At 48.6% G+C, this 15,182-nt stretch overlaps 1 protein-coding gene across 1 annotated transcript in view; it reads right to left on the bottom strand.

Annotated features, from left to right (window-relative positions):
* Window positions 1–8,515, bottom strand: part of SUSD4 (sushi domain containing 4) — a 69,530-nt gene extending 61,015 nt beyond the window's left edge. The window contains exon 1 of the mRNA XM_064509965.1: window positions 8,244–8,515. Within this exon, the coding sequence (XP_064366035.1) occupies window positions 8,244–8,364 (121 nt within the window). The 5' untranslated portion in view covers window positions 8,365–8,515. The remainder of the gene's footprint in view (window positions 1–8,243) is intronic.
* Between the last annotated feature and the right edge of the window lie 6,667 nt (window positions 8,516–15,182).

The following is a 15,182-nucleotide window of genomic DNA, read 5'->3' as shown; positions in this document are numbered from 1 at the left end:
CGGAGGTGCTGGAGCAGACAGCTCGGGGAAGCAGCTGCTTCGAAAATCTCCAGGTAAACTTGCTTATTTGCAGGCGTGCATGGAAGTCCGAAGCTCGAGACCGGCTGGCTTGTGGATCTGATCTCCTGCCACACGGCCATTCGGTATACACAACCGCCTTCAGCACCCAGAAGTAAAACACAAATTCACTTCTGTGCAATTTACTGTGGGAATAACCACACTATTTACAGCACGAACAAGTGCAACGAGTTGGTCTGATATCCCTGAGGACAACAGACTATGCAAATAAGCCTCTTTGATATGAAGGCCCCAAGCCTTATCCCTTGCCAGGTGTGATTTTGGAAAATCCTTGTTAGTCTTTCTAAACCAGCCTGACAAACCTGACCTTTTGGATAGCTGCTGGTAAGTTGCCTGATCTAGTTTTAAATCAAATCTTAGCTGTGACCTTAACTTAACTAGAAGAACAGAAATTCCATGATGATGAATCACAACTCCTTCTGTGCTGGCAGCAACGTATGAACACGGGACGTTTGCAGCCAAACCTTACATCTCGGGCTCTTGAACGAACACGTACTTTTTAGAGGCATTTTGTTGGGTAGGAGCAGTCGGGGCTCTTCCAATCCTGACCCAGGGAAGCGGTGGTACTTTAGTGCTCAGAGCAGCCGTAATGGCCAGAGACACGGTATCGGTACACCTGCTCCAACAGGCAGCACAGCAGAAGGACTAACGATGGGAATTACAAATTAAGAGACTTAAATTCTTAAACAGTCCTACGCTGAAGTGAGGAAGATTCAAACTAGACATCAGAAAAACCCTTATAATGGTTAAGAGAGTGAAGCACTGGAAGGATGCTGCTGAATTTCCAGCACAAAGTCCTGATGGATAACTTCACTGGGGAACATGTGCGGACCCTGTTCTGGCAGGAGGATGGACCGCGGGTGCTTCTGAGATCTTTTCCAGCCCTATTTCTACCACTCTGCTCCCAAGTCTTATTTTCCCACCTCCAGAAACAGGGAAAGGAATTCTTTGCTTCATGAATTTTAGCGTACACATTCACTGATGCTAACGAAGGAAGGGAGAACTGATCAGCCCAGCTTACAGGCTCCCACTGCCAGGCACCTTTCCCTCCCTGCGGCACCTCTGGGAACGTTTCTCTTGAACCCGTGTGGTGCTCTCCCACCTCCGGGCAGATCAGCGGCTGTGGGTGCCACCACTCTGCAGTGCCAGAGAAGATGGGAAGCCTTTACATTTTCAAAGACAGCCTCTTCCTTTAGCGTGCTCTCTAAGTCTCAGGAGAGGCATCCAGCGACACAACGACTGCACTGATCCACGTGTGTGCTGTCTCCTGCTTCTTCTCTAGCAGTGTACGAGAGAGCTTTCTTTTATTTTTAGGACACTGTACCTCAGGATCCCCTTGAAAATCTAACTTCTAAACAGTCCAACCCTTAGTAACCTAACCTATTTTCTTCTTCAGTCTATTGTAAGCCCTGTCTCCTCTTTTCAGTTGCCAAGCAAACTTAACTTTCCTTTTTTCTGTAGATTCTGTGGATTTTAACTAAATGCAGGATTTGGCTTTATACAGAAATTCTGCTGCGCCCTTATCCCTGGTACGCTTCTCACCTCTGCATTTTGCACAGCTTTACCACCTGCTATAAGCAAATGAAACAGTGAGGAACCATCACCGTACATATTTTGTCCTTTTATGTCCTTTACATTACAACCTATGTTGTAACATACAGGAGTCCATTATATATGCACTGATTTCTAAAATGTAAAGGGCTCTATAGGGCAATGATGCTCATGCCACAGTCTGTAGAGAGCTAGCTGCTCACGCAGTACCGTCCTCTCTGTTTCTCATTGCTAAAACATGCTAGAATTACTTAAAAATCACATGCAATGCCTTTCCGACATCGCTGTTTCATGTAAACAGCTACCAAGAAGCAAGTGATCAAGCAAGGGAGAGATATCATCCCTATTAATATGTGCTTCTCACTATGGGAAACTGCACGATACCATTTCTCAGGGCCCAAACCTAACTCACAACATTTCTTATTTTTTTATTATTCAGATGAAGATGTTTCAAGTGTTTGGAAAGATGCCATGTGCTATCTCAGACATTAAGGAGGAAGGCAAATAAACCACACTGGAAAAGCTGCCTCTGTGATTTGCTTAAGTAGCAATTTAAGTGAATAGGAAATCTGCTGCTCATTTCTGTTAAGAGAATCACAACCGAAAAATCCCATCAAAAAGGCCGTATCATACCCCTGGATTAGGAATTTCCCCAAACTCTTTTTTCAGAAGAGAGTGCTGGACTAAGATCCAGAAGATCTCTTCTCAGTCTACGGCAAGATCTGCTTCTTATGTGAAACGTTTAAGTTGTTTAATCTTCTTATGGTCATTTTCCTTGTCTACAAAATGAAGATAATAAAACTTATTTTCCTTTATAAAGTGCTTTCAACTCTATGGATGAGAAGTGCTATGTTAGAAATAAACCGCATTTTTATCATTATTATTACTATTAACATAATAAGCAAGAATACTTGAAGAAATGATTCTTTTCTTTTCATGGGCTATGCTTACAAAAGTAAGTAGTGACACTGCCAGAAAAGGCCCATATTCTACTTTCTAACGTCAGTCACCCTGGCAAGAACGAGGCCTGTGCAATATAGAAATTCTCCCAATAAATTCTTGCAAATTCCCTACAAAGCAAAAGCTTTGTATAATCCTTTACTGACGAGCAGAAGAGCAACCTAGCACAGCCACTACACAGTTCAGAAGTGGCTCTGAGCAGCTCCGAGAAGCAGCGATTCGAGGGTCACCCGTCGGGAGCAGGAAAATGCACCAGCGCGTTTCATCAGCAGGCGCTCGGCGCGCACAGATGGGAGCCGCGGGCTGCTCCGGCGCTTTCCATGCACGGGAAAGGAGGTCCCCAGCTTGGACGACCGGGATGGGGAAGTCACCGTGGGCCCCTTGCGAAAACCAGGCGGCCAAACGCAGCGGCGAGGCAACGCGGCGGTGCGACGTGGTCAGCAGACGCCCGCGTAGGCTGGGGACTGCTGCCGGGAGCCTCTGCGCTGTGCGCAGCGCGTAACGCGCTTCGTGGCGTCGGGTCTGCGCCACGTCGAAGGCGGTAGCTGAGAGGAAGACGTAAAACCAGTGAGGAGATGGTGGCTTCACAGATAAATGAACGGGGAAGGAAATGAACCTGTAAGATGCACATACTTTCAGCTTCCTTGATACGTAAGTAAAGCTGATTTTTTACCCAGACTGAATCAATTTGCACACACTACACCTCTGCAGCCCTAGAGCTCATCCTCTCACCAATTTCTGCTCACCGCTAAACGTGGCCCAGTTTTTCATTCGTATTTCCACTTCCATAGAGCGAATATGAATCGGGGCCACACACCATCATCCTCTTCATGCCTAAAACCTCACTGAAATGCACAATACATGAGTGCAATGTCTTCTATTTTTAAAAATGTGTATTTTGTAATAAAAATACGAGTATCAGTCAGAGATAGATGACACTGGGAAAAAATGGAGCTCATGATCAAAGCTATAGGAAAACAATCTGTAAAAAAACTTGTAGAAGGCAAAGGGGATAACATCTTCCTAATTTAGTTAAGTACTTAATTATTAACCCATAAAATAAAAAAAAATCATTGATGTTAAAGACCTTTTTACTTTGGTACAGTTTGGATTTTACTTTGTTAAAATATATTTTTCTCACTCCTGTAATATTTTCCGTGGGAGGTTCTCAAATACCTCATAACATGTCCACAAAATATATTGCTTCTCTACTACACAGGTGAGAAAATCAAGCACAGAGTAATTAATTCATTCTTCTAACGTTGTAATCACCCATTTCGCAGAGGCCAAAGGCACTCTATTGTAATGCTGGCAGTAAAACAGAGAGGTGAAGCCAACCTCAACCTCTGAATCCCAGCGTAAGTGACGGACAAACCTCCTTCTTGCAGGGTGCCAGCAACCTCATTTAAGATTAATGTACCAAATATGCCTGCCTATCACAAGGTCGTAGGGGGGAGGATGTGCCACTGAGACAAATGATGAGCTGTCATCATAGGACGTCACTGGCCTTGCTACTTCTAATGAAAAGGGACACAAAATGGAACTTAAATGGTAGGTCAGCAGAGGGGGCAATGGTAGATACATGCGTCAGGTCTGGGATTGAGAACAAAATCATATGACGATGTCAAAAATCTATTCCTTACAAAATACTGAGTTCCTCCAATAAGTCGGAGGTTAAAACCAATGCTGCAAACTAACTGATGATTTCATAACGCATACAGACAACTCTAGGCTGAAATGAAGGGTCGTGCCTCTTTTGCTTGACAAGCGAAGCAAACACACTGAGAGGGAGTGAGTAAAATACCTTAACTACAGGCTCAGCGAGTGTGTCAGTCAAGTAAAAATTTGTTCAGAAAGCATTATTCTTTGCAATGTCAAGAGTTTATGCAAGGCAGTTGGGGGGAAAGGTTGTCCAAGTGTGCCCTGTGTGGGTCTGCATCACCAGCACACATCAGAGTCGTCTTACCCCAAGGAAACAAATACATTCTCCTCAGAAACCTAAGGAATATGTTTCTGGTAACCACTCAATCCAAAGGCAGGCACAACCAAGACTTCCGTCAATACACTAAAACCACAGAGCAATAAAAGAACCAGCGCAGGTCTAGAATAAAACCACGATTCACACGGTATTGCTAACATGCAACGTGGCACTCGAAGGCTTTGCGACTTGCCAGGTTTCTTTACTGTCGTGCACGATGAGTAACATTCCTTAAAAACGCCTACCGATGGGAAGGGACGCTGCCTGCAGAGCCCAGGTCGGGGTAAGCTGGCAAAGAGACCACAACAGCAACCAAGCACAAGCACAGCACGGGAACGACGGGCCGGACACAGCCCTGCAGCGACGCACCCGGCAGCCACCGGGGATCAGAAGCCAAATACAAACCAGCAGCATCCTATAACGACAGAAAAGCCAAGGAGAAGGACCTCTTTTGGATGCCTGCTGTGGACAGGACAAGAAACAACAGGCTTAAGCAGCAAGGAAGCTTCAGGTGAGACCCGAGCAGAAGCTCCCTAGAGTAAGAGCGGCTGCAGGCAGCAGAGGTGCTTGGGGGCGAGGTGGAGCCTTTCAAGAACAAGACGAGACCAAGAAGGGCTCCCACACACCTGAACCTGACTGAGGCCAGCGGATAAAACCAGGCGACAGCCCACGGCCCCATCCAAGCCTACGCTCCTCGGGAGGCGCGAGCGGGTTACAGCCGCCAGCCTCTCCGCGGGGCCAGGCAGAGGAGCACAAACCACCCAACAGAGCTAGGAAAATAAAGTAGAAATGTCCCCAGGCAACGTTTGCTCCAGATACAATGACAAAATCCCACTGCCACAGACAAGCTTCAAAATCGGAAGCTTACTGAACTTTTTTTCCCCCCTACACTCTTTTTAGAATTTTTTCCCCCAGGGAATATTCTAATTCCAGGAATCTGGAGTACATGTAAAAATACACTGTTGTAGCTATTATCTCAGCCCAACAGGTTGAACAGGGAGCTTTGCAAATGCCTTCAAACTCAGAAACAACTTCTCATCAGCTCCACCAGCTTGCGGATTTCATTTTGCCTGCTACTAGTCTTCCCACCCTGTTCCTGTTCCTTATTTTCTTTCTTTTGTTTTTCTTCATTACGGAATTATAGTGAAAAAGCAAGCTAAACAAGGACGATTAGACGAAAGCCAGGAGGTAAAGTATGTGAGATTTACTTTATCCCTGGTGTCAGCAGAGTTAAATACATCAGGGAGGAATTAGGTGTATTGACAGCTGAAACGTGTGTTCATTTGAGTCTATGGCAAATTTTCCGCTGGATACACTTGTGAGAAAGTAAGGATGTTATAAACAGAGTTATTCTCTGTAGGGTTATTGACAAGAAAAAAAGAGTTATAAGTAGTATTGATTTGGGGTGAAATGGGAGAATGGGACAATCAATAGAGCTTAGTCAGATATAAAATAGAAGGAATCACACGGGTCGTGACAGGCTTATTGCCGGCACAAAATTCTGCTATCGGGTAAGGAAGGGAGGAATGGGATCCCAAATGTAAGCAGTGAATACTTAACTGCTTTACAGAAAAAAGCCTAAAGTATTAATTTGTATTTTTTCACATGTGAGAGAGTTTTTATTTTAGCATATTGTCACTGCTGTTTTTCTAAAGCTTTTGAAACAAATTCTTTCCACCTCCATAGTATTTTCATTAAATGTCATCAAAGCTCTTTTCAAATCTCTGAGAGAAGTATGATTATCCTTATTTAACAGATAATGAGAAGATATCAAGAGATTGGGGCTACATTTTCCAAAGCAGCCAGTAATGCTGTGCGCTTTCTTTATGGACGTGCAAATCCATAAAATGAGAGTCCTGCAGAAAGGAAATTTTCAGATGTCCTGGGAAACCACAACTGCGGTTGATGTCAACAACTGCTTCGAAATCCTTGAGACTGTGGGTCACGGGTGGAGGACCCAGAGGCTGCGCCTGCCCAGTAACCTGGGGAAGTGGCTCCCTCACAGATACAACAGAGCATAAAATAGGAAGAATCCTAATTTACAGTCAGTGCCCTGTTCTCACTGCAAAACCCACTATTTCACCACTCCGATGATTCAGGGTGGGGGGAGGACAACAACGCAGGTGCATATAGTCTGCCACGTGAAGGATCTGTGCATCTACCAGTATTTCCACAGTGTGCAACTTCCCCATACAACCACACCGGAAAATAACAGCAATCACAACTTGGAAATAACAGTGAGTATTTTTCACCGTTTATCTTAACCATGCACAGTCATTCAGCGCATCACCCTTCTCTAGACTCAGGCCAAAAAATTTTCTTGGAAGATCCTAAAATGCCTTACGAATGCAATTTGATACAGAAGTAGTTACACGACCAAGGTGAAATGCAGTAATGCTCATAACAATCAACGTCGCAGGAGAATTTATTACAGGCTGTGATGAAAAATGCTACATTCGAGCGAGACATAAACCGTACTTTGAAGAACCTCTGCCACTAATCAGCTAAATAAGTGCCGGCAACCAAACCGCAGGATCCGCGCGGCTTCAGGGAGGGGGGTCCGTGGAGCCATCGCTCTCTTGTGAATGGAGCCGGGGAAGGAAGCGGGAGCACGACACGCGCCCGTGTGACCGCGGGTGCGAGGAAGGCACAAGCCAGGCGGAGTGTCACCGCCGCGCCGAAACGCGGGCTGGCCGGGCGAGCGGGGGGACGATGCCTGCAAGAAACACTGCTTATTCTTACAGCCTGCAACAGTTTCAAAGGTTGTTTAGCTGGAATCACATTTTGCAGTCAGAGGATTTCTGTTGAAAAAACAGCATTATAGTCTGGAGAGAAAATCACGACTGAATCGTTTCAGGAGGAGGATGGACAAGACGACCTCTTGAGGTCCTCTTCAGCCATATTCCTGTAATTCTGTGTTTAGTGACAGAAAACACGTCTGGATCGCAGCTGCTCGGGTTTAGGTACTCAAGTGGGAAAATTTTGGCATAAGTCTTTGGCACGAGAAGCCCGACCAATTTTTACATTGAACTCTGCCTGCCATCAGAGATGTGATTCAATCATAAAATGGCTTATTCCCCCAGCACAAATATAAAATACCGTGCCGGAGCAGAAATGACTTGAAGCTGCTCGAGTTATCTCGGCTAAGTTCATTTTACAGCAAAGCAGTTTACTTTAAGACTTTTCCAGCAATCTGAGTCTAATTACAGAACCGATTCCGAGCAATTTTGTAATTAAACGTACCTGCTCAAAATATCTCAAAGGCTCCATAATTTAGAACGAGGGTGTAAAAACGGAATTAAAAATGCCAAAAAAAGGATAAAAAGGGGGGGGGGGACGGATGAGAAACTGGTCATCGCTCCAGGAGGATAGGGCTGAAGGACGTTTCAGCCGCGGAGTTGTTCGCCCCAGATCACCTGCTTCCTCCCCAAATGCGTGCTTTCCCCAGGGATTTCCAGCGGGAATAACGAGAGTGCGGCGGGGGGGGGGGGGTTATTAAGGATAATAACGATGGGGAGCTCCCAAATCGCGCCGCACCGGCAGCGCAGCTATCGGGGGCTCCCTCCCCGCGCCCGCGGCGCCCCGCCGCCCCCGCCGGGGACGGGGCAGCCCCGCCGGCGCCGGGCAGCGGCTGCGCCCGGGGGTCCCGCTGCCGCTGCCGCTGCCGCTCACTCACCGCCCGCCGCCGGCCGCGGGCCGAGGCTCAGCGCCAGCTGCAGCCACAGCGCGGCGGCCAGCGCCCGCCGCCGCGCCGCCGGGAGGGCACCGCCGCCGCTCGCCTGCTTCCCATGACACATCTTCCACCGCCAAAGGCATCCGGTTCGCCGCCGCCGCCGCCTGCAACGACACAGCCGCCCCGGCTCGCCGCCGCCCGGGGCTGCGCGCCGCCGCGGGGGCCCGGCCCGCGCCTCCGCGCCGCCGCAGCCCGGCCCCGCGCTGGCACCGCACCGCACCGCGCAGCGCCGCGATGCCGCCTTGCACCTCCTCCCCCGGGCCGGGCCGGGCCGGGCCGGGCCCCCCCGCGCCGCCGCGCTTTGCTCCGCCGCCCCCGCCGCGCCGCCGCTGCGGCTCGCCCTACCTGGGGGGGCGGCGCGGCCCCCGCCGCCCCTGCGCGCCGCAGCGCGCACCTGCCCGCCGCCCGCCCCTGCCGCCCCGCGCCGCCCCTGCGCGCCCGCGGAGCGCCCGGCGGGCAGAGCGCGCGCATGGCAGCCGCCGGGGCCAGCGGCCGGTCCGCGGCTCGCTCCGGCGGAGGGGCGCGGTGGTGGGGGGGGGGGTGGCCGCATCGGGGGTCCCCCGCGCCCCCGGACAGGCCCCGGCGGCCCGAGCGCGGGAGTTACGCCGCGGGAGCGGGACACGGCAAGGGGAGGAAGATGGGGACGGGAGGAGACGCGCGGCCGACAAAAGGTGCCCGGAGCAAGGCCGTGCCCAAAGACATGTTGGCTCCTAGAACGGGCATGTGGAGATGGCATATCCTGATGCTTCTCAGTCCATAGTCGGTATTAATAAAAGTGTACACAGAGCTGGAGGTGTTTTCAAGTATCTCAGCTACATGATGCTCTTTCTTCCAAGTTAAAATTTAAGGCTCTGCAAGAAGGATTCTAGGTCAAATCGATGCATCATGTGTCAGTTCAAAGAGCAGGGTAAGAGGCTCCGTCTCTTTATCTCCTTATTCTTCCCCTGAGAGAAAGGGTATCTCATCGTGGCAGAGACGCTTTCCTCCATTAAGGAAGTAGAAGTATGTTGTAGATTTTCAGCTAAGGAAGTGTTTTGCCTCTGAGGTACTTTTGCTGCTTCTCTTACACAGAAGAGGCTGGAAACTGTAGCAACTTTTCTTCCAAGTGTAGTTTCATGGCCAGACGAGTCTTCACCAGCCAGCCCAAAGAGCGAGGCCAGGTTGGTAATGGTTTCTGTAAGCCAAGCAAGTACAGCCGAGGCTCAATCACACCGTGGAGACTGTTCTTCTGGGGTAACAAGCTATTGGCGACCACAAGTGGCAGGACGGAGCAGTAACGCTGCAATTCCTGCTATCTATAACAAGAGGATCTTGATATCACTGGCTTGATAGCTTTAATTTTTGAAGCCAGAGAGCAAAAAATAATGTCTCTAGCTAGCTAGAAATATTGCAGAGATAAAAACGCAAAGCACTAGGCACTAGCACCGAGCTCGACGTGGATGGGGAAAGTGTACCCAAAATTGCAGTTGCCTCCTGATGAGTCAGCCCTTGGTGACGGGTCCTAGCGAGTCCTTGCCCCTGCTCTTTGCTCTTTCCCTCGCGTGCTTGTGGCTGGGCTCCCAAGGCCTTTCAGCCTTGTGGTCCGTGGAGCGGGGAGGCAGGAGCAGTAGACGGGCCGGAGCCGGGGGATCTGGACTCCCATCGCACACCACGCACCGTGAGCACGGCGGGGATTTGTCCCCGACGCCTTGCTGCGCTTCACAGCTGCAGACTTCACACCTCCTCGCCCTTGGTCACCCCCCACTATCGCTTTCAAGGAAGTTTAGAGCCGTGGGGAGCGACCCCGCTGCCTCCCGCGCTATAACCCCTCACCGGCAGTCACGCAAGCGGGCTGGAGACGAGTCAGAGCGCCGGCAGGACGCATCCGCGGGTTTTTCCTGGCTAAAAGGACCTCTTGCTGGCAGCCGCCCTGCAGAACCGAGATGGGAAGAGACGGCGTGAAGCTGCGGCCACCGCCGGCAGACTCCCGTTGTTGGGGCGCGTGACCATCGAGGCGGCAGTGGCAGGAGACCGCGGCTGTCTGGCATATGCGAGCGGCAGGTCTCTGGCTTGCTTCTAGCAAGCCCGGGGAGGGCTCCTAGTTAGGCTTTGGCTAGTGGTACTTTCTTCCCGTAGTTCCAGCCGCTTGCAGGTGCTCACTGATGATCACTCCTTTTTCAAGGGAATAACAGCAAACTCAGCAAAGAGCTTCTTTTAATCTTCACAATGAGCCTCCCTCAGGTAAAACACTGTGCATATACTTGAAATTACAGGAGTTTATTTTTATTTAGCCATACACACTCATTCATTTGATCCTTGTTCTGCGAGCCGTACTGGCTGGAAGTCTAGACTGAAAAAATGCAGCCAAATGCATCCAGCCCCAAAAGTGGTCCCTTGCTCCAGGCCAAGTAGCAAGAGTGGTCGTATTGCCTCTGCTCAGGACTAGGGAATGTGAAGACCATACCCACCTTACGTAGCACCTTGCCCTGAGTCTGCTCTGAGCCCCATGTTATGGGCCCATGGCCTTAATAGAGTTTAATCACGCGCGTGTGTGGGAGCACATAGCTAGTGCTCTTCAAAGCGTCCAAGACAACGTGCCGGCCTGTGCTGTCACCGATACCAGCGGTGCTGTTGCGGCATGACACTGGTGGTCGGCGCTGCACGCCTGGCACTGCGGCGTGGGAAGGTGCTCGAGGATGCACAGCCAGCTAAGACGGTGCTGGACGGGAGCGGGGCAGAGGGAGCCAACGCTAGTGCAATCTCATTCACACGCTTTACTGGGAGGACCTGTGGACTAAAATTGTTTCCGGAACCGCAGACAGGTTTTGTTTCGAAGGGAACCACTCTGTTCACTCCAAAAGCCAGCGGGGAATGACTTAACGTTAACACAAAGTTGAAAATCTGGCACCAAGAATACCGCAATACACATCTTCTCCCATCCCCAAATGAGCTATTGCTTAGCCCAGGATATGCCAAAACTCATTAGATTCTTCCCCGTTTATCCGAAGCTTTTGGACACTCACTACTGCAATTATGCAGTGTCGCACACTCAGCAGCTCTGCGCTTGGCCGGGACCAGGAGACACATGGGGCTGCGTGTGACCAACACGGCCAGAGCACTCCTCAAACGCCAGCCAGCTGAAGCTTTCCACGGAGCAAACTGTGCAAACTAGGTCAGGCCTCGCTCAGAGCAGTGTGGTCCTGACCCTGTTTGCTGGCTATCGTCGCAGTCAGAGCTCTCCTCCAGGGACTGGGAAGCCAAGTGCCTTGGCCTGAAGGAGTTCAAAGCCCTGTCTCCTCCCTTTTTGCAAGTGTAACCCATAGACATTGCAACTACATCTACTTAAGTAAATTACACAATTCTAGGACACCAGATCTCATTTCTCTGTATTGTTAAATTTATTTATTTATTTATTTATCCCCCTGAGATATTGCTTTTCTCTATTTTCCCTGCTCCGAAGTAGTCAGAAGGAATTGCCCTGGTGATGGGACTCTTGGGTAGGTGGGTTTCCCCCTTTAATTAGATTCCAATAAGGCTGAAAAGCATGTAGTGGTGATGGGAGCTGGCGAGAACGAGAATTACTTGTGTCAGAAGACATCAGGGCAGGTTAGCGTCAGCTGAATGAGGACAGGGGTGCTTAGTCCATGGGGGAAAAAAAACCCAGCTTCTCTCAGGAGTCTACAATTAATTATTTTAAAGTATAAAATGTCAATGGCTAGCTCTGAGATTTGGCTGGCAGGGTACCATGGGAGGCTGTGAGTACATATTGTTGCAATACATCCGCCAGACCTTCTGGCCACAGACCAGCTTCCTTTTCCATCAGCCACGGGGAAGAACTATCCCTTCCCAGCCCCCTAGCCCACATACATCATGCTGCTAAAGACAATTCTGACTGTAAAAATAAGAAATATTATTCAAACATCATCCAATTGAGCATGGGGGTGAGCATGTGGTGAAGTGAGTTCTGAATGCCTTGTAAGGCACAAAACTATTAAGGATGGAGGTTTAATGATGATCTTGTTATGTCTTATTGGCAGGTAATGGCCAAAGATGCACGATATTTCTTGTACTCTTAACAGGCTCAAGTTTTCAAACATTTTCATACAAACATACAATTCATTGCTGATTTCAGCAGTTTAGTTTAACCCCCCTATAAATCAGAAAGCAAGACATTCACAGCAAAGCCTTCATATACGGAGCATGCTATATTTCTGTTTTAATTTAGAAATATTAATGAGCCCAGATTTCACTAACGTGAGGTGCACATGGGTGGCCTGGGGAGGCATTCCTTATGAAATCGTGTAAGAATACACAGATGCTTTTCAAAGAAAAGATTTATTTTCTTAGGCATTTAAAATGTCTCAATGTTAATAGTCACGAGTGAATGAGCTCCTGAATATACTCCAGCCTATTTCCAAGTCCCTGGCTTTGGTCCCAGCCAGAGCCCCTCTTTTCATAGCCGTGTTCCCTGTACTTGTCTCTGCAAGGGCCAACCCCTACACCTTCTTTCTGGATATATTTGTGTTGGAAATCTTGATCTCATCCTTGATTTCATCCCTAAAAAGGCCTGCTTTCTCATCTTAGTCCTTCTGAAAGCGGATTGCTGTCCATGCAGTAATTGCTGGGACCGCGGGAAAGCAATTATTCTAAGCAGAACACTTGAAGGTGATTGCTTACAAGAGAGGCTTGCCTCGTGAGTGTGCTTCCACGAACAGGTACGCAATTAGGAGAATAATTATTCTGATAAATTCTGAGAAACCTCTAACAATTCCGATGGCTCGAGAAAAGCAGCCGTAGAATAGCTGAGTCCTGATTCGGCAGATGCTACATGCTGGGGGCTCTCAGCTCCCAACAACTTCAAATGAGAGCTGAGGCACTCAGCTTCCTACAAAACCAGGTCTTCGGAAAAGCTTCTCCTTTCCCAGACGTAACCGCTGTCGTGTGCGCGTGAGGGCACCCTGAAGAAGATGGCCAGAAATGGGAAAGGAGAATTCTTTCTCCTTCTCTGAGCCATCAGCACTGACCGACACAGAACCACATCTGGGACCAATACGCAAACATTAATAACCAGGCATCGGTATAGTTTTACCAATCAGTGCGAATTACATCTTATGAGAAAAACAGGTAGCATAGGGAAGGTGGAGATTGGACCACTTCTTTTTTGTTTCCTACTGACCTACGTAACTGATGAAAGAACCCAACTTTAAGAGCATTTTGATGACAACTGTGGTTTAATAAATGTAAAACCATGCTTTATTTTTATTTCCCTCAAAGTTTAGAAGAGATTACCAGAAAAATGATGTCTAGCTAACTGGAGAACAAACTGCACCGCACATCCGGGGAGGTCTGTTCTTCACCTCAACACAGCACGATTTCTGTACTTCTCTGCTTACAGCTGGATGCTACTTGCCACTGCTGCTGTGACTAGATTTGGCCCTTGCTTTCCACTAGACAGTGATTTCTAGCAAAAGAATGTGAACAGTGGTATATCGTTCAAAAGCAAACCCAGGAACCAAAACAATTTAAAGAGGTTATGAATATTTCTATTTTCATCCGACCGAACAAGAAGAAGCTAGCAAATACAAATTCGATATGTGGTATTTGATCTGGAACACCATGCACAGCATTCGTCACTCTTAAGTATAAACTCATGACTAATTTCTCTAGGCTCATAGCATGCTTGAAAAAATTAATTTTCTTCATATTATCGTACCTTAAGTTCTATGTGAGAGGATCCAGTGTCCTTTACCTCCAGCTCACAGACTCATTTCTCATTGAAGGCTGGGCTGTGGAAATTAAGGTGCCAGTCCCTATCCATTTTCCCATGGGAAACATTTCTAAATCACATCCTCCAGCCCTTTTTGCCAGTTGAGCAGAAGCAGCCGAGGGCAGAACGAGGAGGCCGGCACTCGGCTTCCCCCCAGGACCTCGAGAGTGGGCAGCGCGGCCCCTTGAACGGGGACCCATACGGCGACTGAAAGACACAGATTGCTGCCTGCTGCGGGGTGAACTTTATAACCACAAAGTAGCACTCAGAGCCTAAAAGGGCACTTAAATTCAAAGGTGATCTTCAAACCGCTGCTCAGCTGCTACTTAACGCAGAGGCGCTGCGCTGTTTCTCAGCAAAATTTCCCAAGGGGTTGGAGCCATGTGTCTGGATATGCCCTCAGCCTCGGCAGCACAGACCTGGTGCTCGTCTAGGTGGATCTCCGCCGGCTTTATGCCAAGGAGCGTGTGAGCTAGTTAAGGCTCAGCAAGGTGCTTCCAGTTCAAAGGGTCTGGTGGTTTACACCAGAAGAGATGTGCCTTCCCACGGCCAAACCTGAGCGGCTGAGCTCTCCGTGAAGGCGCGGAAGGAGGTCTCACCGTGCTGCGGAGTTTGCGTACACACGCGTTGGTTTGCCTTGAAGCTTTTAATAAAGCATGTAGAAAGTAGAAAATTGCGTGCTCCCTCGTCTCTCAGATGAAGAGTAGCTCTATGTATTCCTTCAGGACACAAGAAAAGAGAGGAGGAACCAAGTGGAGGAACCTTCCAGAGTCAATACTTTTACCTCCTTAAAAACAGACTAACAGAAAAATGTAAAATGTCACAATTTTATAGCACCGTATAACGATTCTCCAAGTTGTTGGGACGTTTTGGATTGGGTCCTAACCAAATGTCTAAGCCATGCAAAACCTAGACTTTGTAACACACCGTCAAATGTGAATCTGGTAAAAATTGATATAGTTGCATTGTATTCCATATTTATGCATTTCTATATTTCTTAATAGAAACACAGTGCTTTATATTAAGTCCATTCCATAGCAAAGCCATACAAGATCTACAAAAGGATAGTCACAGTGTTGTTACACTAGGATTATTGTAACTTTCTTCTGCATCTGTTCTGATAAATATAATAAAAC

This window comes from Dromaius novaehollandiae, chromosome 3 (assembly GCF_036370855.1).
Source record: "Dromaius novaehollandiae isolate bDroNov1 chromosome 3, bDroNov1.hap1, whole genome shotgun sequence".
Classification (NCBI taxonomy): domain Eukaryota; kingdom Metazoa; phylum Chordata; class Aves; order Casuariiformes; family Dromaiidae; genus Dromaius; species Dromaius novaehollandiae.
This window is presented reverse-complemented; position numbering and strand designations above follow the sequence as displayed.